The sequence below is a fragment of the Lepus europaeus genome, chromosome 21 (genome assembly GCF_033115175.1).
Source record: "Lepus europaeus isolate LE1 chromosome 21, mLepTim1.pri, whole genome shotgun sequence".
NCBI lineage: Eukaryota > Metazoa > Chordata > Mammalia > Lagomorpha > Leporidae > Lepus > Lepus europaeus.
This window is the reverse complement of record NC_084847.1, coordinates 53,283,706-53,309,161: the sequence shown is the minus strand read 5'-3', so window position 1 is coordinate 53,309,161 and position 25,456 is coordinate 53,283,706. Positions and strand designations below refer to the sequence as shown.

Below are 25,456 nucleotides of genomic sequence, written 5' to 3'. Positions count from 1 at the left end.
ACAGTCCTTCCTTACAGCTCCCATCCCACAGTGTCCACTGATGGATCCTCCACCCTCCTCAGCAGCCCAGCATCGTCCTGGTCAACCTTGTCACCAGCAGCCTCTCCATCCACAGTCTTCCCCGAGGCTTCGTCTCCCTTCCCAGGTAGCACAGCTTCAGTCCACACGACAGTGTCGCCTGAAAGCTCCCACAGCACGAAGCCGGCTGAGTCATTCACAAGTCCCCACAGCAGCCCTGTGTCCACACCCACGCCATTGCCCAGTGACACCTTCCGCACTGCTGCCCTCACCGAGGTGTCCACAGCTCTTCCCAGCAGCAGTGGTCCAACTCACGGCACGTTGTCATCCCACAGCTCTCCTACTACTGTCTCGGTTCTCACACCCACCTCCTTCACCCCGAGCCCTGGTTCCATGCCTGGCACCGTGGTGTCTCCCACCTCCCAGTCCACTCTCATCCCTAAAGGATCCACCACCCTTGGCCGCAGCCCCTCGTCAGCACCCGTGACAGCCCCAACGGACACCTTCCAAACCTTAGTGTTCAGCACAGCGCCTGTGTCGGCACACAGCACTGTGCTGTCCAGCAACCCCGCCTCTGCAGCCTCCTCCCCTGCATCTTCGTCCACTAGAACTTCCGCTAGCTTTCCTCCTCCTTTCTCCACCTCCCCCGTCTCCACCCATTTTCCATCCCTCTCTCCCAACACCTCTTCCACTCTTGGTCCTTCATCCCCCAGCACCTACACTTCTGTGACGATGACCGTCTCCAGGTGGAGCACCCCAGGTATGCGCCCCAGTTCACTTATCCACTCTCCTGTCCCTTCCTTCTTCCCTCTCACCCTCCTCTTTACCAAATCTGGGCTCCCGTCTTCCCACTCTGACTCGTGCCTGCACTGGCTGATGTCCTGACTTGATGTGTGGCACTCGTGTGTTCTTGGCTCATCCTATTGTTTGGTTATTTTCTTCCTCCCTGTCATTTTCCTTCCTCTTCCTTTCCCCACTGACTCCTGGGCAGAGGGGGTGGCAGCTGAGGGGTCTCAGTTTCTCCATGATTGTTGGGGTCCTGTCTCCTCTTTCAAATGGGAGAGAGAGAGAGAGAGAGAGAGAGAGAGAGAGAGAAACACCCGTCTGCTGGCTCTCCCCCCTCCAATGCCTACAGTAGTGGGAGCTGGGCACTCAATCCAGGTGTCTCATGTGTGTGGCAGCAACTCATTGGCTTGACCCATCACCTGCTGCCTCTCCCAGGGTGTGTATTAGCTGGAGATGATTGGGGTCAGAGCAAGAACTTGAACCCAAGCACTCCCACGTGGGAAGCTGCTGTCCCAGCCAGCCTCTAGTAGCTGCTAGGCTGGGTGCCCACACGACACCTGTCAGTGCAGTGAGTCGTGCCAGCTGGCACAGCACCACTGTCTGTCCCCTGGGCTGCCTGTGTTAACCGGTGTGCATTTTGTCCCTCTGCAGCACAATGCCAGAGCTGGGAAATGTGGGACGGCCAGGAATGCATCTGTGCCCCGGGCTTCTTCGGTGAAGAGTGCCAGTCCCTCAGCTACTCCTTCCCCTTAGGTAACCACTTTTTCTGAGACCCCCGACCCTTTTCAGACCCCTGACAACTCAGCAAGCCAGCACTGGAAGGACCCGCTGCTCCCGCTGCTTCCCTGCGTGCGGGCAGGAGAGGTCATGTGATGCCTGGGGCCACACTGCAGGCATCTTCTGCTTCCACCAGCTGGCCTCTGCACCAGCTCACCTGCCCCTCTGGGCTGGGGGGAGGGAGGTCCTTTCCCATCCCTTTTGGGTGCCCTCCGCTTCCTTCTCCCTGGGTCTCAGTCCTGGCCTCCAGCTTCTATCATCAAAAGGCATGGGGCAGAGGCTTCAGCCACCCACATGTGCCCCCCGAGTTTCCATCCCTTCTCATACCCGTGGCTCTTCTGTCCACGTGACCAACAGGAAGCGAACTTAGCCATCCCGGAGATGTGACTGGGGGATGGTGTCTCACGCATCATGTGGCCCCTTCCTACAGATGTCCCCAACGTCATCAACGCTACTGTGACCGTGATTGTGAAAGTGATTCATAGAAACTTCACTCCAGACCTGAATAACGTCTCCTCCCAGACGTACCAGGATTTCACCAAAGAGTTCAAGCAGAGGGTACGAGCGGGAAGGTCCAGACGAGAAGCGGGGAGCAGGGGCCCGTCCTGACCCTCAGGCTCCCCCAGGCCTAAGAGGGCATCTTTCCACGCCTGGGCCCCACGCCAGCCACGCCCCTGCACAGGGAGCTCCCTGGCCGTCCCTTCCTTGTCCCTATGGGCTTAGCCTGGTGCTATCCCTGACGGGGAATGGCAGCCTCTTCCCCGCACACCCTGCATGGGCTCACCTGCCTGCTCCCTTGCAGATGGATCAGGTTTACGGGGGCGACGACCTTACTGCCTATCGGGAAGTGATCATCCGGAACCTGCTGTGAGTGCCTGGTGGCTGGGTGGTTAGGGCATCGGCACCCCGAGGCCATTTCCCCGTCGTCTGTCCATCCACTCACTCACCATGTGCCACCTCATTTATCTTTTTCACTCGCTGCTGCTTCATTCATTCCCCATTCGCTTCTCACTTACTCGCTGTCGCTTCGTGCATCCACGCGTCGTTTGCTGTCTCTGCCTCCACCTGGCCTGGGATGCTGCAGGCTCCAGGGCTCCCGAGTCCTGTGGTCGCTTTCTGTTTTGCAACAACCACGCCGGGCGACCGTTCTCACCTCCAGATCTCTCGGCACGTCCGCGGGCCCGTCCTTGGGAATGTCTGAGCTGGAATCCTATGTTTCCAAAGATCCCAGAATTGATTTTTGAGATGTAATCCAAGAGCCTCTTTTTTTTTTTTTTTGTAACTAAATTTGTTTTTATGGTAGTCAGATACCCAGCCCATAGAATTGCCCACTTCAATCAATTTTCCCCGAACGGTGAGGCAGCATTCAGGGTGTTCATGTGGTCCTGCCTTTCTCAGCACCTCACGTCTCCAGAGCTTTACAAGAACTGACTTATTTGAAAGGCAGACAGACAGACAGACATCTTCCACCTGCTGATTCACTCCCCAAATGCCCACAACAGCCTGGGTTAGAAGAGACCTCCACCTGGTCTCCCACGCAGGTGTCTTGGGCCATCCCCTGCTGCCTCCCAGGGTGCACCTTAGCCGGGAGCTGGATTGGAAGCAGAGCAGCTGGGACTCAAACTGGTGCTCATATGGGATGCTGGTGTTGCAGGCGGCGGCTTGACCTGCTCTGCCTCAGTGCCGGCCCCGAGAACTTCTGTGTATAGGGATGAGTTTCACCCTGTGCCATGTTGACTTGGAGTCTGTGCTGCTTGGCCCTGCTTCCTGTCCCTCAAGGTTGTCAGTGGCTCTGGGGCACAGTCCCTACTCTTTCCTACCTCTGGGCATCACTGCGGGGCGGGTGGCTGGCGGTGGGGTAACCCGGGAAACAACTCCTCCCGCAGCAACGGCAGCATCGTGGTGGACAACGACGTGGTCCTGGAGGTGAACTACACCCCCGAGTATCAGCAGGTGTTCAGCAACCTCTCCAAGATAGTGAGGTCCAAGATCATGAACGAAACCAGCGTGGTTGCGAATGATATCCCTAAGTGCCAAGGTAGGCCCCGCTGTGGCCCCCACTCACCCCTTTCTGTTCAAATATTGGAGACCTCACTTTGGGAACCCAGACACGAGGCCCAGGTGCCTCCCTGCCCCAACCCTGCCCCTCTCTCCCAGGCTGAGCTCACCACCACCTTTGCTGTCCAGGGAGGGGCCGGTATGGGGGGTGTGGTCGGGAGGGGCTCCTGGGTACCCCCCAGGAGTGCAGAGGGGAGCAGTCCTGTTTGGTTCTTGTCTCCCACCCGCCTGCGGCAGACTCCATCTTGTGCTACAACGGGGAAGCCACCAGAGTGAACGACACGGTGAAGCTTGGCGTTAACTTCCAGGGTGAGCACAGCCGCGTGGAGCTGCGGGCAGGAGGGGCGGAGAGGGGCAGTGTGCGTGGGGCTTGCTGTGGCCAGGCTGACAGGTGCTGCTGCTCTGCCCCCACCCCCACACACAGAGCAATGCACCCAGAGGGCTGCGAAGGACTTCGCCAAGTACTACTATGTGGATGAGGTGGACGGGAAGCTGGCCTGTGTGACCCGCTGCACCCCGGGGACCAAGTCGCAACTCAACTGCAACCTGGGCCAGTGCCGGCTGCAGCGCAGCGGGCCCCGCTGTCTGTGAGTGCCCCGCCCCGGGAGGCTCTGCCCCTGCCCTCACTGTCACCCATGGGGGCAGGGTCGGGGAGGGCAGAGCAAGGATGTCACCTGCCCCCTCCCCTTCTACATTCCTCTTTTTGTACCTGGGACCCCTCCAGTCCCCCAATACCCCACGGCCCCATGAGAGTTGAGAACAGGCACACATTAGAGAAATAGACATGTCGTCTTCCTCCCCTCCTTTCTCTCTCTCTCTCTCTCTCTCTCTCTCTCTCTCTTATTAATTTCCCTTATGTCATCTCAGTTACTGAGCCGTTATCACCTCTATCTGCACCCCGGACCCTAAGTTCACATGGCCATATATTACAGCGTGACATAAAATGTGATAACAGGTCCACCACGGTCCCAGTCAATTTGAGATTAGATGGGTAAACATGACATCACGTGTCTAAGACAAGGCCCCAGCACTCCTGGGCTCCCTCTGAGCCCTGGCACCCCCGATTCCTGAGTCCCCCGCCCTCTGCCTGCTCATCAACCTCAGGGGGTTGGGGACCCAGGCCCCCGGCCACCCAGCATTTGCCATCTCTGGGAGGGAGGGAGAGCCGGTTTCCTGGCTTTGCTTGCGTGTTGATTTTGGGGAGGCTGTGCTGGCCTATGGGCTTGGGGCCTGAGCCTGTGCCATCCCCAGGTGCCCCAACACGGACACGCACTGGTACTGGGGAGAGACCTGCGAGCACAGCACCAACAAGAGCCTCGTGTATGGCATTGTGGGCGGCGTGCTGGCCGTGCTGCTGCTGCTGGTGATCGTCTTGATCATCTTCCTTGGCCGATCGCAGCGGAAACTGCACAGGTGAACTGGTGGGGCTGGCACCAAGGGCCCAGAGAGACGCAGAGCAGGGACCCCGGGCAGCCGCCAGGGTCTGAATGTCCCCCACTCAACACCCAGCCCGGCAGACAAAATCGGCTGAGGCCAGAGGAGGTGCCTGGCTGCTCCCAGCCCTGGGCACAGCAGGGAGCAGCCTCAGGATAGGACTGGACCCATCTGTTTGGCAGAGAAATGGATACGGAAGCTTATCTATGGAGATTGAGGAATGAAATCACCCCTGGCTGGCTCTCACCTGAGCTGTCACAGAAGGAAACCAAGCACTGGGAAGCTGGGATGAGCCACTGGGGCCCCACTTTCCCCAGCAGTAAAAGGGGTACACCTGGCCTGGGGCCAGCAGGTGGAGGGAGTTGCCCTGGCTGAGTTCCAGGCCCCCATCTCACAGATAGGGAAACTGAGGCCCACTCAGGGGAGCAGCTGGGAAGCCCGGCCAGTGCCCGAGGCAGGTGGGGGACGCCTGGTGACCTTGCCCTTCCGTCTCTGTCACTGTGGGGGATGCAAGGCCGGCCCTGACTCAGAGCTGTGGCCAGGACGGCCCCCTGCAGGGAAGCTGCGGCTCAGGGCCCCTCCGGCCCCTCCCACCCCGCGGGCTGCTCACGGCTGCGCTTCTGTTGCCAGGCAAGAGTACGACGTGTCTCAAGAGTGGCAGAAGGAAGGCATCCCCGGCACGTTCCAGAATATGGGCTTCTGGGAAGGTACCGCGGGGTGGGGCGGGCTGAGGGGGGACCGGGGAGCCTGGGCCCTCAGGACAGTGGGGATGGCCCGTCTCACTGCTGCTGCTCCCTTGGGGCCCCTGCACCTCCTCTGCAGCCTCCCGATCGCCCCTGTCCCCTCTGACCCCACGAGATTCTCTCTCAGGGGCTCCTGGCCACGTGCTGGGCACTTGGGCCCAGCCACACCCACTGTTTTCCTGGCTCCTTGCCTGGAAGGTTCCCCGGGTGCCCTAAGGGAGTGGTGGTGGTTCTGCCTCTGCGTGGATCTCTGTCCACACAAACCTCCCCATCCCCCTGCCAAGCCCCACCCCTGAGCAAGCCCTGCTGTCCCCTTCCTAGTTATTGCTGTCATCATGTGCCCGCCCTGCTGGGCGCCAGCTCCTGCCCCACAGGCCTCTCCCAGGAGGGTGTCAGGCACCTGCTGAGCTGAGGGGTGATGGGGCTCTGATGGGAGCGCAGGGGTGATGGCCTGGCCCAGCCGGGGTGGGGTGGGAACCGGGCAAGTGTCCCCTGAGCTGTGTCTGAGTCTACCAGGTGGTGACTAAGAAGCCTGCTCTGCCTGAGAAAGAAGGAGGACTTGTCCCCCCCCCCCATGCCCCCACCCCGGGGACTGGGAAAGGGCTTCCCTGGCAGGGGACCCTGGTGAGAAAGGCACACAGGTGGGACAGGGCCAGGCCTGTGGGGCAGGTAAAGCTGGCCAGTCTTACCCGGGAACGGGGAGCAGGGCACACAAGGTGTCACCCGCTGGCCTTCTGAGTGAGCTGGAGGGGGCAGCACAGATGAGGGGCAGCCAGGTGAACCTGGGGAAGGCAGAAGTAGAGGACGGTCCCCAGGCGTGTCTGAGACAAACGAGGAGAAGCAGCGGGGGTGGGGTGCTCTGAATTGGGAAGCAGATGGGGTGCTGGGGGGCTCCTTCCCACTCACGGTGGGTAGAGAGGACGCAGAGTGAGAAGGGGGTGGGGAGGTTGGGAGCTGCCCGGCAGGGCAGGTGGAGCCGGGGTCTGGAGGGTGGACTGGGAGGGTGCTGCTGCCCAGGAAGGAGGGGACAGAGGGAAGAGGAAGGTTTCTCTGCCTGCTGTGGTTACTGTTGCTATGACGCGGGATGCACGCTGCCAGCTGCCCCACCTGGCCTCATCACCCCTCGCCAAGGCCAGGGCTGAGCTGTCTGACCGTGGGGATGGGGGATGGGCTGTGGCTGCGCTTCCCTGCTGCGTCCCGGTCCCACTGGGCCTGGGCCTGTCCTAGAGCTGCCAAGCACCCCCAAAAGGAGCCAAAGGCTTGCAGGGCTGTTCAGGGTGGGTGCTGGACTGGCGTGGCAGACCCAGGACCCCCGCATCCTCTCCCTCTCCCTCTCCCCCCCAGACAAGAATCTGCAGGGGGACAGATACGGCCGCGAGAACGTCTACAGCCACTTCCGGCCCTCCCTGGGGAGTGTGAGCCCCACCTCAGAGGTGACTCAGCCAGGCGCCCACCCCTGGGGCTCCCCCACCCCTGGCCCCCAGCCTGACCCTGGCCCCCAGCCCGCCCCTGGGCCCCAGCCCACCCCTGGGGCTCCCCCACCCCAGGCCCCCAGCCCACCCCTGGGGCTGCCATGGACTGCCCCTGTCCTCACCTCTTCCTCCTCTCTCCCACAGCTCCACATTCAGAGGCCTGAGGTGGTGACAGGGGTCCCCTGAGAGGGACAGGGACACCCCACGCCCGGCTCTGGACAAGAGAGCAGCACACAGAGGCGGCCCCACCACCGGCTCCCTGATTGGCAGGGGGCAAAGCGAGGTCAGGCGAGTTCTGGTGGGCGCACCTGCTGGGGGTTGCGATCCCCAAGTCTTTGGTCCGCAGCTCCCAGGAGCACCCAGGCCCGCAGACACCTCAGAACCCTGTCTGCGCCAGGTGACTCCCCACTCTGGAATTTCCCATCAATAAAAGCAATTCTTAAAAAGCAGAGTGTGATACAAGTGGTTTCTTTCTCCGGGGGAGGGGGGGTGCATGGAGGAACAGTCCTTCCCACAATGGGTGTCCAACCTTCCTGGGCCCAGACATGGCATCCCCTGCCTGCTCCACCCAGGAATTTGGGTGGGAGCCCCCAGGAGCCGAGGAGGGGCGACTGGGCTCTGCTGACCTTAGGTGGCAGCAACATCTCTCCAGACGCCAGGGTGTCCCTTGCTCACTTCTGAACCCACAGATCTGAGAACCCCCATGGCCACCCCCGGGCTAGGCGCTGACCCAGGTTCGGCCATGACTTACACCCTGTCTCCTGCTGGGGCACCCAAAAGGGCAGCTTTCAGAGGGGCTTCAGAAGAGGGAAAGGGGGGCTGTCCTTGACAGACGCACCTGCTCGGCCTGGCCCCTCCCGACCCCGCCTTCTGCTCCTGGGGTCTGTTCCTCCGCTCTCCGTGGCTGCTTGAGGGGGGCGCCCCTCTGTTCGTGCCATGAGTCTGATTGCCCGTGAGCAATCCAGCCAGGGAGGGGATCCTCCCTCTGCCCTTTGCCCCTGCACCCCAATCACAGACTGACTCAGGTCGAGTCTGGCCCCCAGACTCTCAGTGCCCTGGGGGGTACAAAGGTCTCTGGGGCTCATTTATTTCTGGGGCTGCTTGGCGGCGGTTCAGTTTGCAAGTGGCCCCGAGAGTGAAGGGTGGCAGACGCAGCCTTCCGCGCTCTGATGGCAAGGTTGAGGCTGGCGGCCACGGTGGCGCTCTGCCTGCTGGCCCTCGTCCCACAGCTCCTGGACCCCTGTGCAGCTGCTGAGCAGGGTGAGTGAGCCCCGAGCCCCCCACTGCCCTCTTTCTCCAGCCCCTGCCCAGGCCCAAGGCAAGGCTGCCGCCTGGGGCCCAGGTCTGGGGCGCTCCTGCCTGGAGCTTAGCCTTTGATGCTCCTTGAACTTCTGGCCCCTCCGAGGGGAGCTGTGGGGGGAGAGCCAGGGCGTTGGCCCCTTGTCCATGTCAGCCTGCCCAAGCCTCCGCTTCCTGCGCAGACAGGATTCACAATGCCGGCGCGCCAGGCTTTGTGAGGATTAAGCAAGCCCTCAGGCACCGTGCCTGGCACAGACAGATGCCCGCTGGCGTTAGCGCTGGCCTCTCCCAGAGGATGTCCCCATGTGGCTCCTCTGGGCACCGAATGCCCAGGCTCCCCCTAACAGGACACGGGACGCAGGCCTTGAAGCACTGTCCCATCCAACTCGTGTCCTGGACACCTGTGACGGCCCGTACAATGGCACGTGGCTGGCAGGGGCTCCAGAGCCAGGAGAGGAGCCTCACCATAGCCGATGGGGCACAGGGCAGGATTTCAGGGGCCATGAGCCAGCTGGCGACATGGGGCCACTCTGGTCATTGCTGGCCTCTGTTTCCCCCCAGAAGAGAGCAGGTTCTGCACTTGTAAGGATCGTTCCAACAGCTAAGCTGCCTTGGGCTCCACGGCCGTGGGGATCATGCTCAGGTTGGCCAGGGAGGATAGTGGGTCCTGGCAGGTCCCTGAGGAGCTCCCTCTGCCCTTCGCCTGTCCCTGGAGGAGGAGGAAGGAAAACACAAGCAGAAATTGAAAGCAGGGGCTTGTGATGTCACTGGGATGGCCTGGGCGGGGAGGAAGGGGGCTTGGCGCCAGCAGCAGAGGCCAGCCCTGTGGATGTCACCCACACAAGCCTGCCCCGGACTTTGTCCTGCTCTGAGCTCACAGGGGGTGCAGGAGTGGTGAGGGCTCCCAGCCCCTGCCAGCTCTCCTCCTCCGGGGAACTGGGCTGTGTGTGGGGCACTACGCCTGAGAGTGATCCTTGAGCCTGGAGCCCCTAACGGTGGCACTGGGGATGCCGGCAGGGCAGGGGTTTCCCCGCTCCCTCTCCTGGCTCTGTCCTCTCCCAGGCCCCTTCATGCCCTTCTCTCTCTCCCTTCTTCTCCCCACCTCATCCTTGGCCTCTCCCCACGGGCTGCGTGCTGGAACTTGTCCCTCCCTGGCCTCAGTCTTCCCCTCTGAGAGCTTTGAGACTCTGTTCCTGCCATCCAGCGTTCCGCGGTCTCCCCTCTCTGACTGCCGCCCCCAACCCTGCATGCCCCAAGACACGATGCCTGCTCTCCAGGGACCCAGGGCACCACCCTGCCTCAGCCAGGGGCCGCCAGGGCAGGGTGTGGGCCCAGAGAATAAATCCAGTGACCTTGCTAGCCTCCCAGCAGGCACACCAGAGAATATTGCTATTAATGAGACACCAAGTTCTCTGGATGGGCCCAACCCTGTCCTGCCTCAGCAGGTGCCCTGTGGAGGTGACCACACCTAGCACATGAGTGTGGCCACGGTCCGGGCTCAGTCACCTGTCCACGGCACGCACCCCAACCCTTTCCACCTCCCCTCCCACCTGTCCTGGCTCCACCCCTCTTTCCACGGCCATCCAACTCTGGTCTTCCTCCTGAGGGTCTAAGCACCACCCCTCCAAGAGCCTCCCTGGCCCAACTCCCATGCCAAGGCCACAAGGAGCCCCCCATAGCCCTTCAGTAGCTCCCACCGCTCTCCCCTTACCCTGCCTCCTCCAAAACTCACCCAGGAGCCCGGGCAGCCACTGTCACAGAGCACCACGACCTAGGTGGCTTAGAGCAGCAGCGACACAGCCCCTCTCACAGCTCCGGAGGCTGCAAGGTGGCAGCCAGGCCACACGCCCTCCGAGGGCGGCAGGGAGGGACCGGTCCCAGGCTGGGCTGTGTCTGGCGTTCCGTGGCTTGGAGACGGTCACCACTGCTTCTTCACGATTCCTTCATCTTTCCATGGACTGCTCTCCCCGAGTCCGTGGCCGGGATTTCTCCTTTTAATTTTTAAAAAAATTGTTCAGAAAGATTAATTTGTTTATTTGAAAGGTAGAATGACAGAGAGACAGAGACAGAGACAGACAGACAGAGAGAGAGAGAGAGAGAGAGAGAGAGAGAAATATCTTCCATCTGCTGGTTCACTCCCCAAATAGCCACAAGAGCCAGAGTTTCATCTGGGTCTCCCACATGGGTGCAGGGCCCAAGCACTCATGTTACCTTCTGCTGCTTTCCCAGGTGCATTAGCAGGGCACTGGGTTGGAAGTAGAGCAGCCGGGACTTGAACCTGTGCTCATAAGGGACACCGGCGTCACAGGTGGCATCTTAACTGGCCAGGATTTCTCTTTTTTTATAGGGTTACTTGTCATGATGGATTAGGGCCCAGACCGATGACCTCAGTTTAACTCCATCACTTGCAAAGACCGAATCTCCAAATATTAGGTTGTGTTCTGAGGGGCTGGGGGTGAGGGCTTCGCTGTGACTCACAGCAGAATGGACAGACCCATGGTGACCCCTGCGGCTTCTGCCTCCTCTCCCTACCCCTGTCCAGCGCCCCCACCCCACCCACCCTCTCCAGGACCCCCCAGTGGGGGCAGCAGCTGCCTTGCCGGCCCACCCCAACCTGCAGCCCCGACTTCTGGGATCCAGATCAGCAAGCCCAGCCCATTGCTGGTTTTGGCCCAGATGGAGGGAACCGCCCCAAACAAAACACCCAGCAACAAGGCGACAAGTGCCTGCCTGGTGGGGACCAGGGCACGGCAAGCAGACACGGGTGGTCACTCCTCCTGCCAAAAACTCTGTCCGCACGCTGGCAAAGTCATGAGCTGCCTTTGCACACAGCCCTCTTCCTATCGCTCAGACCAGTGAGGTCAAGGCCGACAGAGGAGGGTGGGGTGCAGATGCTGGTCGTGAACCCTGGACTCAATTTACCTGGCGCAGCCAGATGTAGATAGCAATGGGGAGGGACTGCGTCCAGGGAGCCTGGGCCTTTGACTCATCACGGCCACAGGGGCAGCCAAGAGCCGCAGGAGCACCCTGCCTCCCCTGCCCCGGCACGGCGCTGGCCACCAGCACCTCACAGCATGCAGCAGATGGGCTGGGGCCACTTGCCTGGGTCTCAGTGTGTGATCTGCAGGGCCTGGTGTGGCATGGACAGGCAGGGTCCTTTAGTCAAAGGTTGTTAAGGATTTCAACAGCAGGGCAGCGGGTAATGCAGCTAGCGTGAGGCCCTTTCAAACAGAGAGAGCGCCCAGTGGTGGACAATGGATGGAAAGCAGATGGGGTTTTATTTATTTATATATATTTTTAAAGATTTATCGGCCAGCGCTGTGACGTAGCAGATAAAGCCACCGTCTGCAGTGCCAGTGCACAATATGGGTGCCGGTTCAAGTCCTGGCTGCTCCTCTCTGATCCTGGCTCCTGGCTTCAGATCAGCCCAGCTTTGGCTGTTGCGGCCAATTGGGGAGTGAACCAGTGGATGGAAGACCTCTCTCTCTCTCTGCCTCTCCTTCTCTCTCTAACCCTGACTTTCAAATAAATACATAAATCTAAAAAACATTTTTAAAAAGATTTAATTTATTTATTTGAAAGACAGAGTTACAGAGAGAAGTCTCTTTCATCCACTAGTTCACTCCCCAAATGCCCACAATGTCCAGAGCTGGGCCAGGTGCTTCTCCTGGTCTCCCATGTGGGTGCAGGAGCCCAAGCACTTGGGCCATCTTCCACTGCTTTCCCAGGCCATAGCAGAGAGCTGGATTGCAAGAGGAGCAGCTGGGACATGAACTGGTGCCCATATGGGATGTGGCGCCACAGGCAGAGGTTTAGCCTACAGCACCTACCCCAGGAATTTTATTTTAAAAAAAAACTGATTTTGAAAAGTGGATCAAGAGCCAGTGCAGTGGCATAGTGGGTAAAGCTGCCGCTTGCAGTGCTGGCATCCCATATGGGCACTGGTTCGAGTCCCGGCTGCTCCACTGCCAATCCAGCCCTCTGCTGTGGCCTGGGAAAGCAGCATTAGATGGCTCAAGTCCCTGGGTCCCTGCACCTGCATGGGAGACCCAGAAGAAGCTCCAGGCTTCTGGCTTTGGACCGGCCCAGCTTTGGCCGTTGCAGCCATTTGGAGAGTGAACCAGCGGATGGAAGACTCTCTCTCTCTCTCTCTCTCTGCCTCTCTGTAACTCTACCATTCAAATAAATTTTTAAAAAATGGTTCAAAAAACCCCTCCTTAGCCACAGCGGCTTCCTCGGCTGAATAGGGGCAGGGCAGAGGGGACATTTGAAAGAATTTCTTGGTTCTTTATGTATTTTTTGTCTACTTGGGGACCTTGGTGTGTGGGGGTGTTCTACTGTTCTGATGTTTACTGTTTTTTTTTTCAACTTTGTATCTAGAAGAAAGCCCATCTCACAAAAAGAATCATACCCCATTTTTAAGTTCCCAAAACATTTTCATAAAGCTTACACTGCTGACCCCAGCTTTAAGCAGACATCTGTTGAAAATCAATTGAAAGACAAGGAACACTTCCAATGGCCCACATCTGTTTCTCCTACCTTTAAAAAAACCTACATTTTTATTGATTTATGTGAGAAAGAGACACACAGAGAGAAACAGACAGAGAGAGCTCCCATTGGCTTGCTCATTTCCCAAACTTCTGCGACAGTGGCAGCCGGGTTGGCTGGGGACTCTAGGTCTCCCACATGGGGACAGGGTCCCAACCAGGTGAACCACCTGCTGCCTCTGAGGTGTGGTTTAGCAGGAAACCGGAGCGGGGCCAGGACTTGAACCCAGGCACTTCGACACGGGCTGGTGTCCCAAGCAGCACCCTAACCACTAGGACTGACACCCGCCCCTCCGCTGTGTGCACGCCTTAGGAAGCTCCAAACAGACTTATGCTCTGTGTCTAAGGCAGTCTTCCCTGCTCCTGGTCTTACTTTGTGTTTTATTTATGTTTAGAATTGGAAAAGAATAACTTTACCAGTACTTCCCCTTTAACGTTTCATTTGTGAACAACAACAACAATTCTGTCCACTCAACATCCTGGTGTGGGTGAAGGAGTGATGGCCTGGGGTGGGAGGCAGCTGTGCCATGGTTGAGGGCCACATAATGCGGGGGGGGGGGGTTGGGGTGGGCACACAGCGGGCGGCTACAGCCACAGAACCGCGTTTCCCCACAGCCTTGGAGCCGGAAGGTCCAAGATGGAGGTGTTAGCAGCACTGCGTTCTTCCAAGTAACGGAAGAGAGAGTCGGTTCCTGGCCCCTGCTGGCTCCTGACCCGCACTGGGGAGCTTGGGCGTGGCTTCGATGGCAGGATCCGCCTCCTCCTCCCCCCATTCCCCTCTCCTCCTCTTCCTCCTCTACCACCCCTCCTCCTATCCCCCAGCCCTCCTCCCCCACTCTCCCTGCCCCTGTTCTCTTATTTATTTTTCATTTTATTTGAAAGAGAGCCAGAACCAAAGAGAGGTCTTCAAGCCACTGATTCATGCCCTCCCCCTCCAAAATGCCCCCAACAGTTGGGGCTGGGCCAGGCCAAAGCCAGGAGCTGGAAACTCCATTCAGGTCTCCCACAAGGGTGGCAGGGACCCAACTACCTGGGCCACCGTCTGCTGCGTCCAGGGTGTGCTTTAGGAGGGAGCTGGGTCAGAAGCAGATCAACCAGGACTCGAACCCGGCACACTGACATGCGATGCAGGCATCCCAAGCAGTGACTAACTCTGTACGAAGCGCCCACCCCTTCTCTGCAGAATGAACAGTGCCCTGGCGAGAACGGCAGGGTGACGTTGAACAGAGCGGGCCCGGGCAGACACGCCTGGTTTTTGCTGACTGGAGGGGGTGAACCGTCAGTCTCGTCCAGCGTGACGTGAGCTGCGGCTCTGTCGCAGGCGCCCTTTCTTGCGTTGAGGAAATCCCCTTCTATTCCTAGTTTGCTGGGCTCACTGCCCAGGGATCGATGCTGGAATCTTCCAAGCGGATTTTTGTGTCAATTGGTATGATCTTGTCATTTGCCCTTTCTAGTTTATCGAAATGGTGGGTTACCTGGATTGATTTTTTTTCATCATTCTCAGAATAAACCTCATTTGGTCAGGATTTCAATATATAGTTCAATTCGATCTGCTACAATTGCGTTTAGATTCCTTGTAATGTCCTTGTCTGGATTTTACACCAGGTAAGGCTGGCCTCCTAGAACGAGCTGAGCAGTCGTCCCTCCTCCTGGTGTTTGGACACGTTTGTGTAGAATTGGATGATTTTCTCCTGAGCTATTGGGGGAATTCACCAGTGAAGCTCTCTGGCCTAGAGTCTGCTTTGTGGGAAAGGTTTTCTTTTCTTAAAGGTTTATGCATTTATTTCAAAGGCAGAGTTACAGAGAGGGAGGGAGTGAGGGAGGGAGAAAGAGAGAGAGACAGACAGAGAGAGAGAGAGAGATCTTCCATCCTCTGGTTCACTCCCCAAACGACTGCAATGGCCAGGGATGAGCCAGGCCGAAGCCGGAGCCAAGAACTTCTTCCGGGTCTCCCACCTGGGTACAGGGGCCCAAGCACTTGGGCCATCTTCCACTGCTTTCCCAGGTGCATTAGTAGGGAGCTGGGTTGGAGGTGGAGCAGCTGGGTCTCCAACCAATGCTGGTGTTCCAGGCAGTGGCTTAACTGCATGCCACAGCACCGGCGGCGTGTCTGGAATTCTCAAGGATGATCAGAGGGATTCCATTTGTTCTACTTATCCTGGGACTAAATGCAGCTCCCGCTGTAATACCTGCGATATTTCTGGATCCACTATAACAATCACACTCAAAATGTGCAAATGGCTCCAACACAATAGAAGTTGTATTTTTTTCTTTTTATATAAATTTTTTTATTTGAAACAGTGAGAGGGTGATGTAGAGGGAGAGGGATCTTCCATCTACTTGTTCACTCCCCAGTAACGCCCTCCACAGCCAGCTGGAGGGCCAGGAGGAAGCTAGGAACAAGCAGCTCTGTCCAGGTCTCCCAAGTGGCTGGCAGGAAGGAACACAGCACGTGGGCCATCCTCTGCTGCTTCCCAGGCACATTAGCAGGGAGCAGGATGGGAAGTGGAGCAGCCGGGACTCGAACTGGCGCTCTGATAGAAGATGCAGGTCTGGAGCAGCTTAATCGGCTGCACCACAGCATCCGCCCCACAAGTTGTGGGTTTTTCAAGGCAAATGCTCCCAACAGGCAGGCGGCTTCCCTGCTGTGGGGAATCAGGGAGCGAGGATGCTGCACTGTTGCCTCCTTGCCATCCACTGCCACCTGGCAGAAGGGAAGGGCAGTGGGCACCCTCAGGGAAGGTCTATGCTGATACTGCACTGGGCAGCTACCCACTGCAAAGGACTTAGCCGTGAGCGAATGCGGGCCCACCTGGAACCCTCCTACACCCATGGCATTTGCCACTACATGGCCTCTCCCAAGACCTGCAAAAGCTCAGGGCTTGCTACTGGTTCATGGCCCAGTGAGAAGGCACATGGGGCCATGCAGGGCGTGGCAATGTCAGGACTGTGAAGGGGGAGGCTCCAAGGATGGGAAGGTGGAGTGGCTGCGGACGACTAACCAGTCCTTCTCCTGCAGAGCTCAGCGAGGACAGGGCAGTGTGGGTCGGAGGAGGGTGCGGTGTGGAGGACGGCAGCCAGGAAGCCTGGTGCTGGCAGCGCCCAAAGAACCACACAGAAGGTGAGGCTTCTGGGAGGGAGCGCTGCTCGGCACATAGCGCTGCATGGCCCCTGGCAGCCTGAGCAATAGCAGAATTTATAATCTGTGGGGGCAGAGGAGGCAGGGTGAGCAAGAAATGACAGAGAGTGGGAGGGGGAGCCAGAAAGGAACGGAGCAAGAGGGGATCCGGAGGGGGAAGACCAGAATGCAAAGGCATGGTATGAGAGCACCCTCTTCCTGAATCTGCTGTAGGGACCAACGTCTCCATGGCCGTGGTCACGAAGAACAGAACAATGCCCTACGCTCTCAGAAACAAAGAGGCTGAGGAGGCAGCAGCGTTGCTAATGTCTACAAACCACGGAACTGGCACCTCCACCATGCCTACGACTACCATCTGCATCACCACAACCAAGACCACCACAAGCAAAAACACAACCCCTACAATTACCACAACCACCGAAACCACTACGATCACCAACACGATGACAACAACCCAAACCACCCCAACAACAATCACCAACAATCCAACAACCACAATTTCCAAACACACAACCATGACACTCAACCCCACAGAGTCTACCTTAACCACCGAAAACACTACCCCCACTGACACCAATCCCACGAACCATATCACTCTCAGCAACAGGGGAATGACTCCTTCTTCTCCTATAACCACAGTACACACCTCAACTTCAGGAGACACCATGATTGCTACAACCATTCTCTCGACAACTCTGCAACCGAATAACAATGGAGGGATGGTATATTGTACAGAAATTTCAACTTCAACTGAGCCAGTCAAGACAGATCTCAATACCACGTCCAACATGGAAATATCTCGCTCGACCACCCTGCCACCCAGCACCACCTCCGGGGCCACGTCGACCGCTGACACGGCCGTGTCGACCTCCACCGGGCAGCCCAGCACCCCTGGCACCACCACGCCCACGCCAGGCACCACTGCCCCCACCACTCTGGCCCCCAGCACCGCCCCGACGACCACGGCCCACTCCACGGCTCCCACCGCAGCGTCCTCTCCCACCACGGAGGTCTCCGCTCCCGCCACCACCGTGTCCACCCCCGGGACCACGCTCTCAACCACTCTGCCACCGAGCACCAGCTCTGCGGCCCCTTCCACGGCTGGGCCCACAGCGTCCACTCCCACTGCGGAAGCCGCCACCAGCCAAGCCCCAGGAACCACTGCGACTCCCGCAGGCACCACCACGGCCACCCCTACACCCACGGCACGCACCACTGCCTCGACCACTCTGGCCCCCAGCAGCACCACCTCGGTGACCCACTCTACCGCTCAAACGACAGCGTCCACTCCCACTGTGCCGCACACCAGCGCCACCACCACCCCTCTCCCCACCACGCCCACCCCGGAAACCACTCCCTCGACCACCCTGCCACCCAGCACCACCTCCGGGGCCACGTCGACTGCTGACACGGCCGTGTCAACCTCCACCGGGCAGCCCAGCACCCCTGGCACCACCACGCCCACGCCAGGCACCACTGCCCCCACCACTCTGGCCCCCAGCACCGCCCCGACGACCACGGCCCACTCCACGGCTCCCACCGCAGCGTCCTCTCCCACCACGGAGGTCTCCGCTCCCGCCACCACCGTGTCCACCCCCGGGACCACGCTCTCAACCACTCTGCCACCGAGCACCAGCTCTGCGGCTCCTTCCACGGCTGGGCCCACAGCGTCCACTCCCACTGCGGAAGCCGCCACCAGCCAAGCCCCAGGAACCACTGCGACTCCCGCAGGCACCACCACGGCCACCCCTACACCCACGGCACGCACCACTGCCTCGACCACTCTGGCCCCCAGCAGCACCACCTCGGTGACCCACTCTACCGCTCAAACGACAGCGTCCACTCCCACTGTGCCGCACACCAGCGCCACCACCACCCCTCTCCCCACCACGCCCACCCCGGAAACCACTCCCTCGACCACCCTGCCACCCAGCACCACCTCCGGGGCCACGTCGACCGCTGACACGGCCGTGTCGACCTCCACCGGGCAGCCCAGCACCCCTGGCACCACCACGCCCACGCCAGGCACCACTGCCCCCACCACTCTGGCCCCCAGCACCGCCCCGACGACCACGGCCCACTCCACGGCTCCCACCGCAGCGTCCTCTCCCACCACGGAGGTCTCCGCTCCCGCCACCACCGTGTCCACCCCCGGGACCACGCTCTCAACCACTCTGCCACCGAGCACCAGCTCTGCGGCCCCTTCCACGGCTGGGCCCACAGCGTCCACTCCCACTGCGGAAGCCGCCACCAGCCAAGCCCCAGGAACCACTGCGACTCCCGCAGGCACCACCACGGCCACCCCTACACCCACGGCACGCACCACTGCCTCGACCACTCTGGCCCCCAGCAGCACCACCTCGGTGACCCACTCTACCGCTCAAACGACAGCGTCCACTCCCACTGTGCCGCACACCAGCGCCACCTCCACCCCTCTCCCCACCACGCCCACCCCGGAAACCACTCCCTCGACCACCCTGCCACCCAGCACCACCTCCGGGGCCACGTCGACCGCTGACACGGCCGTGTCGACCTCCACCGGGCAGCCCAGCACCCCTGGCACCACCACGCCCACGCCAGGCACCACTGCCCCCACCACTCTGGCCCCCAGCACCGCCCCGACGACCACGGCCCACTCCACGGCTCCCACCGCAGCGTCCTCTCCCACCACGGAGGTCTCCGCTCCCGCCACCACCGTGTCCACCCCCGGGACCACGCTCTCAACCACTCTGCCACCGAGCACCAGCTCTGCGGCCCCTTCCACGGCTGGGCCCACAGCGTCCACTCCCACTGCGGAAGCCGCCACCAGCCAAGCCCCAGGAACCACTGCGACTCCCGCAGGCACCACCACGGCCACCCCTACACCCACGGCACGCACCACTGCCTCGACCACTCTGGCCCCCAGCAGCACCACCTCGGTGACCCACTCTACCGCTCAAACGACAGCGTCCACTCCCACTGTGCCGCACACCAGCGCCACCGCCACCCCTCTCCCCACCACGCCCACCCCGGAAACCACTCCCTCGACCACCCTGCCACCCAGCACCACCTCCGGGGCCACGTCGACCGCTGACACGGCCGTGTCGACCTCCACCGGGCAGCCCAGCACCCCTGGCACCACCACGCCCACGCCAGGCACCACTGCCCCCACCACTCTGGCCCCCAGCACCGCCCCGACGACCACGGCCCACTCCACGGCTCCCACCGCAGCGTCCTCTCCCACCACGGAGGTCTCTGCTCCCGCCACCACCGTGTCCACCCCCGGGACCACGCTCTCAACCACTCTGCCACCGAGCACCAGCTCTGCGGCCCCTTCCACGGCTGGGCCCACAGCGTCCACTCCCACTGCGGAAGCCGCCACCAGCCAAGCCCCAGGAACCACTGCGACTCCCGCAGGCACCACCACGGCCACCCCTACACCCACGGCACGCACCACTGCCTCGACCACTCTGGCCCCCAGCAGCACCACCTCGGTGACCCACTCTACCGCTCAAACGACAGCGTCCACTCCCACTGTGCCGCACACCAGCGCCACCGCCACCCCTCTCCCCACCACGCCCACCCCGGAAACCACTCCCTCGACCACCCTGCCACCCAGCACCACCTCCGGGGCCACGTCGACCGCTGACACGGCCGTGTCGACCTCCACCGGGCAGCCCAGCACCCCTGGCACCACCACGCCCACGCCAGGCACCACTGCCCCCACCACTCTGGCCCCCAGCACCGCCCCGACGACCACGGCCCACTCCACGGCTCCCACCGCAGCGTCCTCTCCCACCACGGAGGTCTCCGCTCCCGCCACCACCGTGTCCACCCCCGGGACCACGCTCTCAACCACTCTGCCACCGAGCACCAGCTCTGCGGCCCCTTCCACGGCTGGGCCCACAGCGTCCACTCCCACTGCGGAAGCCGCCACCAGCCAAGCCCCAGGAACCACTGCGACTCCCGCAGGCACCACCACGGCCACCCCTACACCCACGGCACGCACCACTGCCTCGACCACTCTGGCCCCCAGCAGCACCACCTCGGTGACCCACTCTACCGCTCAAACGACAGCGTCCACTCCCACTGTGCCGCACACCAGCGCCACCGCCACCTCTCTCCCCACCACGCCCACCCCGGAAACCACTCCCTCGACCACCCTGCCACCCAGCACCACCTCCGGGGCCACGTCGACCGCTGACACGGCCGTGTCGACCTCCACCGGGCAGCCCAGCACCCCTGGCACCACCACGCCCACGCCAGGCACCACTGCCCCCACCACTCTGGCCCCCAGCACCGCCCCGACGACCACGGCCCACTCCACGGCTCCCACCGCAGCGTCCTCTCCACCACGGAGGTCTCCGCTCCCGCCACCACCGTGTCCACCCCCGGGACCACGCTCTCAACCACTCTGCCACCGAGCACCAGCTCTGCGGCCCCTTCCACGGCTGGGCCCACAGCGTTCGCTCCCACTGCGGAAGCCGCCACCAGCCAAGCCCCAGGAACCACTGCGACTCCCGCAGGCACCACCACGGCCACCCCTACACCCACGGCACGCACCACTGCCTCGACCACTCTGGCCCCCAGCAGCACCACCTCGGTGACCCACTCTACCGCTCAAACGACAGCGTCCACTCCCACTGTGCCGCACACCAGCGCCACCGCCACCCCTCTCCCCACCATGCCCACCCCGGAAACCACTCCCTCGACCACCCTGCCACCCAGCACCACCTCCGGGGCCACGTCGACCGCTGACACGGCCGTGTCGACCTCCACCGGGCAGCCCAGCACCCCTGGCACCACCACGCCCACGCCAGGCACCACTGCCCCCACCACTCTGGCCCCCAGCACCGCCCCGACGACCACGGCCCACTCCACGGCTCCCACCGCAGCGTCCTCTCCCACCACGGAGGTCTCCGCTCCCGCCACCACCGTGTCCACCCCCGGGACCACGCTCTCAACCACTCTGCCACCGAGCACCAGCTCTGCGGCCCCTTCCACGGCTGGGCCCACAGCGTCCACTCCCACTGCGGAAGCCGCCACCAGCCAAGCCCCAGGAACCACTGCGACTCCCGCAGGCACCACCACGGCCACCCCTACACCCACGGCACGCACCACTGCCTCGACCACTCTGGCCCCCAGCAGCACCACCTCGGTGACCCACTCTACCGCTCAAACGACAGCGTCCACTCCCACTGTGCCGCACACCAGCGCCACCACCGCCACCCCTCTCCCCACCACGCCCACCCCGGAAACCACTCCCTCGACCACCCTGCCACCCAGCACCACCTCCGGGGCCACGTCGACCGCTGACACGGCCGTGTCGACCTCCACCGGGCAGCCCAGCACCCCTGGCACCACCACGCCCACGCCAGGCACCACTGCCCCCACCACTCTGGCCCCCAGCACCGCCCCGACGACCACGGCCCACTCCACGGCTCCCACCGCAGCGTCCTCTCCCACCACGGAGGTCTCCGCTCCCCGCCACCACCGTGTCCACCCCCGGGACCACGCTCTCAACCACTCTGCCACCGAGCACCAGCTCTGCGGCCCCTTCCACGGCTGGGCCCACAGCGTCCACTCCCACTGCGGAAGCCGCCACCAGCCAAGCCCCAGGAACCACTGCGACTCCCGCAGGCACCACCACGGCCACCCCTACACCCACGGCACGCACCACTGCCTCGACCACTCTGGCCCCCAGCAGCACCACCTCGGTGACCCACTCTACCGCTCAAACGACAGCGTCCACTCCCACTGTGCCGCACACCAGCGCCACCACCACCCCTCTCCCCACCACGCCCACCCCGGAAACCACTCCCTCGACCACCCTGCCACCCAGCACCACCTCCGGGGCCACGTCCGACCGCTGACACGGCCGTGTCGACCTCCACCGGGCAGCCCAGCACCCCTGGCACCACCACGCCCACGCCAGGCACCACTGCCCCCACCACTCTGGCCCCCAGCACCGCCCCGACGACCACGGCCCACTCCACGGCTCCCACCGCAGCGTCCTCTCCCACCACGGAGGTCTCCGCTCCCGCCACCACCGTGTCCACCCCCGGGACCACGCTCTCAACCACTCTGCACCACCGAGCACCAGCTCTGCGGCCCCTTCCACGGCTGGGCCCACAGCGTCCACTCCCACTGCGGAAGCCGCCACCAGCCAAGCCCCAGGAACCACTGCGACTCCCACAGGCACCACCACGGCCACCCCTACACCCCACGGCACGCACCACTGCCTCGACCACTCTGGCCCCCAGCAGCACCACCTCGGTGACCCACTCTACCGCTCAAACGACAGCGTCCACTCCCACTGTGCCGCACACCAGCGCCACCGCCACCCCTCTCCCCACCACGCCCACCCCGGAAACCACTCCCTCGACCACCCTGCCACCCAGCACCACCTCCGGGGCCACGTCGACCGCTGACACGGCCGTGTCGACCTCCACCGGGCAGCCCAGCCACCCCTGGCACCACCACGCCCACGCCAGGCACCACTGCCCCCACCACTCTGGCCCCCAGCACCGCCCCGACGACCACGGCCCACTCCACGGCTCCCACCGCAGCGTCCTCTCCCACCACGGAGGTCTCCGCTCCCGCCACCACCGTGTCCACCCCCGGGACCACGCTCTCAACCACTCTGCCACCGAGCACCAGCTCTGCGGCCCCTTCCACGGCTGGGCCCACAGCGTCCACTCCCACTGCGGAAGCCGCCACCAGCCAAGCCCCAGGAACCACTGCGACTCCCGCAGGCACCACCACGGCCACCCCTACACCCACGGCACGCACCACTGCCTCGACCACTCTGGCCCCCAGCAGCACCACCTCGGTGACCCACTCTACCGCTCAAACGACAGCGTCCACTCCCACTGTGCCGCACACCAGCGCCACCACCACCCCTCTCCCCACCACGCCCACCCCGGAAACCACTCCCTCGACCACCCTGCCACCCAGCACCACCTCCGGGGCCACGTCGACCGCTGACACGGCCGTGTCGACCTCCACCGGGCAGCCCAGCACCCCTGGCACCACCACGCCCACGCCAGGCACCACTGCCCCCACCACTCTGGCCCCCAGCACCGCCCCGACGACCACGGCCCACTCCACGGCTCCCACCGCAGCGTCCTCTCCCACCACGGAGGTCTCCGCTCCCGCCACCACCGTGTCCACCCCCGGGACCACGCTCTCAACCACTCTGCCACCGAGCACCAGCTCTGCGGCCCCTTCCACGGCTGGGCCCACAGCGTCCACTCCCACTGCGGAAGCCGCCACCAGCCAAGCCCCAGGAACCACTGTGACTCCCGCAGGCACCACCACGGCCACCCCTACACCCACGGCACGCACCACTGCCTCGACCACTCTGGCCCCCAGCAGCACCACCTCGGTGACCCACTCTACCGCTCAAATGACAGCGTCCACTCCCACTGTGCCGCACACCAGCGCCACCGCCACCCCTCTCCCCACCACGCCCACCCCGGAAACCACTCCCTCGACCACCCTGCCACCCAGCACCACCTCCGGGGCCACGTCGACCGCTGACACGGCCGTGTCGACCTCCACCGGGCAGCCCAGCACCCCTGGCACCACCACGCCCACGCCAGGCACCACTGCCCCCACCACTCTGGCCCCCAGCACCGCCCCGACGACCACGGCCCACTCCACGGCTCCCACCGCAGCGTCCTCTCCCACCACGGAGGTCTCCGCTCCCGCCACCACCGTGTCCACCCCCGGGACCACGCTCTCAACCACTCTGCCACCGAGCACCAGCTCTGCGGCCCCTTCCACGGCTGGGCCCACAGCGTCCACTCCCACTGCGGAAGCCGCCACCAGCCAAGCCCCAGGAACCACTGCGACTCCCGCAGGCACCACCACGGCCACCCCTACACCCACGGCACGCACCACTGCCTCGACCACTCTGGCCCCCAGCAGCACCACCTCGGTGACCCACTCTACCGCTCAAACGACAGCGTCCACTCCCACTGTGCCGCACACCAGCGCCACCGCCACCCCTCTCCCCACCACGCCCACCCCGGAAACCACTCCCTCGACCACCCTGCCACCCAGCACCACCTCCGGGGCCACGTCGACCGCTGACACGGCCGTGTCGACCTCCACCGGGCAGCCCAGCACCCCTGGCACCACCACGCCCACGCCAGGCACCACTGCCCCCACCACTCTGGCCCCCAGCACCGCCCCGACGACCACGGCCCACTCCACGGCTCCCACCGCAGCGTCCTCTCCCACCACGGAGGTCTCCGCTCCCGCCACCACCGTGTCCACCCCCGGGACCACGCTCTCAACCACTCTGCCACCGAGCACCAGCTCTGCGGCCCCTTCCACGGCTGGGCCCACAGCGTCCACTCCCACTGCGGAAGCCGCCACCAGCCAAGCCCCAGGAACCACTGCGACTCCCGCAGGCACCACCACGGCCACCCCTACACCCACGGCACGCACCACTGCCTCGACCACTCTGGCCCCCAGCAGCACCACCTCGGTGACCCACTCTACCGCTCAAACGACAGCGTCCACTCCCACTGTGCCGCACACCAGCGCCACCACCACCCCTCTCCCCACCACGCCCACCCCGGAAACCACTCCCTCGACCACCCTGCCACCCAGCACCACCTCCGGGGCCACGTCGACCGCTGACACGGCCGTGTCGACCTCCACCGGGCAGCCCAGCACCCCTGGCACCACCACGCCCACGCCAGGCACCACTGCCCCCACCACTCTGGCCCCCAGCACCGCCCCGACGACCACGGCCCACTCCACGGCTCCCACCGCAGCGTCCTCTCCCACCACGGAGGTCTCCGCTCCCGCCACCACCGTGTCCACCCCCGGGACCACGCTCTCAACCACTCTGCCACCGAGCACCAGCTCTGCGGCCCCTTCCACGGCTGGGCCCACAGCGTCCACTCCCACTGCGGAAGCCGCCACCAGCCAAGCCCCAGGAACCACTGCGACTCCCGCAGGCACCACCACGGCCACCCCTACACCCACGGCACGCACCACTGCCTCGACCACTCTGGCCCCCAGCAGCACCACCTCGGTGACCCACTCTACCGCTCAAACGACAGCGTCCACTCCCACTGTGCCGCACACCAGCGCCACCACCACCCCTCTCCCCACCACGCCCACCCCGGAAACCACTCCCTCGACCACCCTGCCACCCAGCACCACCTCCGGGGCCACGTCGACCGC

General features: G+C 62.8%; 1 protein-coding gene across 1 annotated transcript; it reads left to right on the top strand.

Annotated features, from left to right (window-relative positions):
* Positions 1-750: 750 nt before the first annotated feature.
* On the top strand, positions 751-7,474 carry MUC12 (mucin 12, cell surface associated). The gene is made up of 11 exons (XM_062180119.1): positions 751-778; positions 1,456-1,557; positions 2,012-2,139; positions 2,384-2,448; positions 3,468-3,619; positions 3,877-3,948; positions 4,064-4,226; positions 4,891-5,052; positions 5,704-5,780; positions 7,161-7,231; positions 7,433-7,474. The coding sequence occupies exons 1-11, from the start codon at positions 751-753 to the stop codon at positions 7,472-7,474; spliced, it is 1,062 nt and encodes a 353-aa protein (XP_062036103.1).
* Positions 7,475-25,456: the final 17,982 nt, after the last annotated feature.

Bases quoted from the DNA above. Each gene is read 5' to 3' on its own strand.
- MUC12 (XM_062180119.1), top strand. From the start codon at position 751: ATGACCGTCTCCAGGTGGAGCACCCCAG. The intron at 2,140-2,383 runs GTACGAGCGGGA...GCTCCCTTGCAG, and splicing joins CCAAAGAGTTCAAGCAGAGG to ATGGATCAGGTTTACGGGGG. The intron at 5,053-5,703 runs GTGAACTGGTGG...TTCTGTTGCCAG, and splicing joins TCGCAGCGGAAACTGCACAG to GCAAGAGTACGACGTGTCTC.